We start from the raw sequence: 2,334 nt of genomic DNA, 5'->3' as shown, positions 1-2,334 counted from the left end.
AATTCCAAGTAACGGCGGCGGAATTGAAGAGAGAAGGTGGCGGCGAATGGCGGGGATTTCACAACTTTGATTTCCCATCAGTTTTTTTTTTTTTTAATTTCCACGTATGTGCCACATATGCGCCACATCAGCTTCTCCAGCCAATCAGAATCGAGCCCCCAATTTTAAAAGTCACATGCATCGCATGTGACTTTTTCCGGCGAGCCACAAAATTTTTCGGCCAAATTTGGACTGAAATTGCGAATTTTTCAATTTTACGGGACCAAATTGAAACCCTAGAAACTTACGAGACTAAAACGAAAATGGCCTATAGCTGTGGGACGAAAATTGTCTTTTACCCTTTTTAACTCTACTCCTTGTTTTGAAATGAACACAATTCTATACGAAATATTCAAACTTCATCATTTCTCCCTATGTTACTTATCCCTAATAATACACACAAAATTTGAAATTCTTGGTAAACAACTCAAACCGCCAACTTTGTTTTTTACATAATTTGAAACATGCAAATAATTTTTACATCAAATTTGTGTTGCATGATTCATTATTCTTGGGGCTCCAATTGACATCATCGGCTACGCGAAAAACACGAACGTTGATAGCAACGGGATGCTACGACCCGGGAACGATGTTGAACAAACACACGTCGTCCTCTTCCAACCCGTTGTCCAGCACAAACGTCTTCCAGCCTCTCGTTAGTCCGACCGACGTTTCCCTATCGTAAAATTTCACGTACCACGACTTGTCATCCATGCGAAGTTCCAGTTCTTGTTTCCCCTTCAGGCCTTGGCTTCTCGCCCATTTCAATGAGAAAACCTTCACCAAACATTCAAAAACCATCATAAATATCAAAAGTTAGCTTAAATATTAAAATGGCCAAATTTTAAATTTTTTATAAATTCTGTCCTCAAGTTACTAAATTTACAAAATTAACAAGCCAAATGGCAGGTTTCATTTTCAAATGTGCAAAAGATTAAATACTTATAATTATAGGACCAAAATTACAACGAAACAAGTACATCGTTGGCCTTACCAAGAAAAACCTAGCATAGACATAGGATGCTCGCATGGGTATTAAGAGACCATTGTCGTTTAATTCCTCAAACGCCCTCTCCAGTGTCCGTTGCTTCTCTATATCTGTGACGACTCTACGTTTTGGCTGTTGTATATCATCTGTGAACATGGTAGTCCCTTGAAATTAAAACTTAATGATTTAATTTACGTATTAATTTGTTACGATGAATTTAAAATTCTTTAACTCATCAAATTATTACATGTCCAAATTTTCTCGGAAAAAACTAGGTTTATTTGAGTAAAGTATCTTTAAATTTATTCAAAAGATTTTCGATAAAACGTAACGATAATTTATTTAGAATAGAAGGAAAGTAGATCATTTATCAAACTTACTTTCACAATCTTCTCTAATAAAATTCTGTTTTACTTCAACGCTGGATATGTCGCACGATCCACCTATTATTTCACAAGTAAACACAACACTTATGTTACACAATTGCTTAAAACATTACCCTACTTACATCATATACTTCAAAACTTGCTCATCAACATACCTTCAAACAATTTTGTGGCCAATTGCTTCCTAGCAATCGAACCGCTGATTGAACCGCGCATAGCTCTCATGATGTTTTTACCCTTGCGCGACGATACAAAGTCAATATCATCTTCGCACACAGTATTTTTACCCGACCGCTTTCTTGTTGTCCGACCACCAACCGAACCGCTAATAGTCGAAGAATTCTTATTATCGTGCGGGGAAATCAAGACGCAATCATCTTCACATTTGCTTTTATTAGTGTTTTCTTCACTCACGCTTTCTTTTGCATTATGAGGCGTCTCGACGAGATCCTCTTCCTTCCTGACAAAGTAACTGCATACCTTTTCACAACCCGTTTTTCCATCGAACATAGTAGCATCGAATTCAGAATTGCCATGATACTTGAAAATCAAAGTATCGTCCTTTTGCAAACAATGCGCATCTGCGAATTCCTTCCACTTACCTTTCAATAACACGACACCGTCTCCATTTCTCACCAATTCAACGACATATTCCCCTCCCTTGGGCGTTTTCAAAACAACACTTCCCGCCAACTTTTCTCTTAAATTTTTCACAAAAGTTGTAGGTAATACCTACAAAAATAACCACACAAAAACCCGTTAAACAATTGACGACGACAACAACGAGCAATATTATATAATAATAATAATAATAATAATAATAATAATAATAATAATAATAAATCACTTACTAAAGCATGATTTGAATTATCAGAAACTCTTTGTAGAAATTGAACAACTCGAAATTGGGACCAGTAAATT

The 2,334-nt window shown here is 36.3% G+C and overlaps 1 protein-coding gene across 1 annotated transcript in view; it reads right to left on the bottom strand.

Annotated features, from left to right (window-relative positions):
• LOC105157398 (B3 domain-containing protein REM16-like) overlaps positions 10-2,334 on the bottom strand; it is a 4,026-nt gene continuing 1,701 nt past the window's right edge. Inside the window, exons 2-5 of the mRNA XM_020692243.1 lie at positions 1,569-2,145; positions 1,408-1,470; positions 1,034-1,173; positions 10-855 (exon numbers count right to left, since the gene is read on the bottom strand). Of these exons, the coding sequence (XP_020547902.1) occupies positions 613-855; positions 1,034-1,173; positions 1,408-1,470; positions 1,569-2,145 (1,023 nt within the window). The 3' untranslated portion in view covers positions 10-612. The remainder of the gene's footprint in view (positions 856-1,033; positions 1,174-1,407; positions 1,471-1,568; positions 2,146-2,334) is intronic.

This window comes from Sesamum indicum, linkage group LG3 (assembly GCF_000512975.1).
Source record: "Sesamum indicum cultivar Zhongzhi No. 13 linkage group LG3, S_indicum_v1.0, whole genome shotgun sequence".
Classification (NCBI taxonomy): domain Eukaryota; kingdom Viridiplantae; phylum Streptophyta; class Magnoliopsida; order Lamiales; family Pedaliaceae; genus Sesamum; species Sesamum indicum.
The sequence above is the reverse complement of the archived record's forward strand: the minus strand, read 5'-3'. Positions and strand labels throughout refer to the sequence as shown.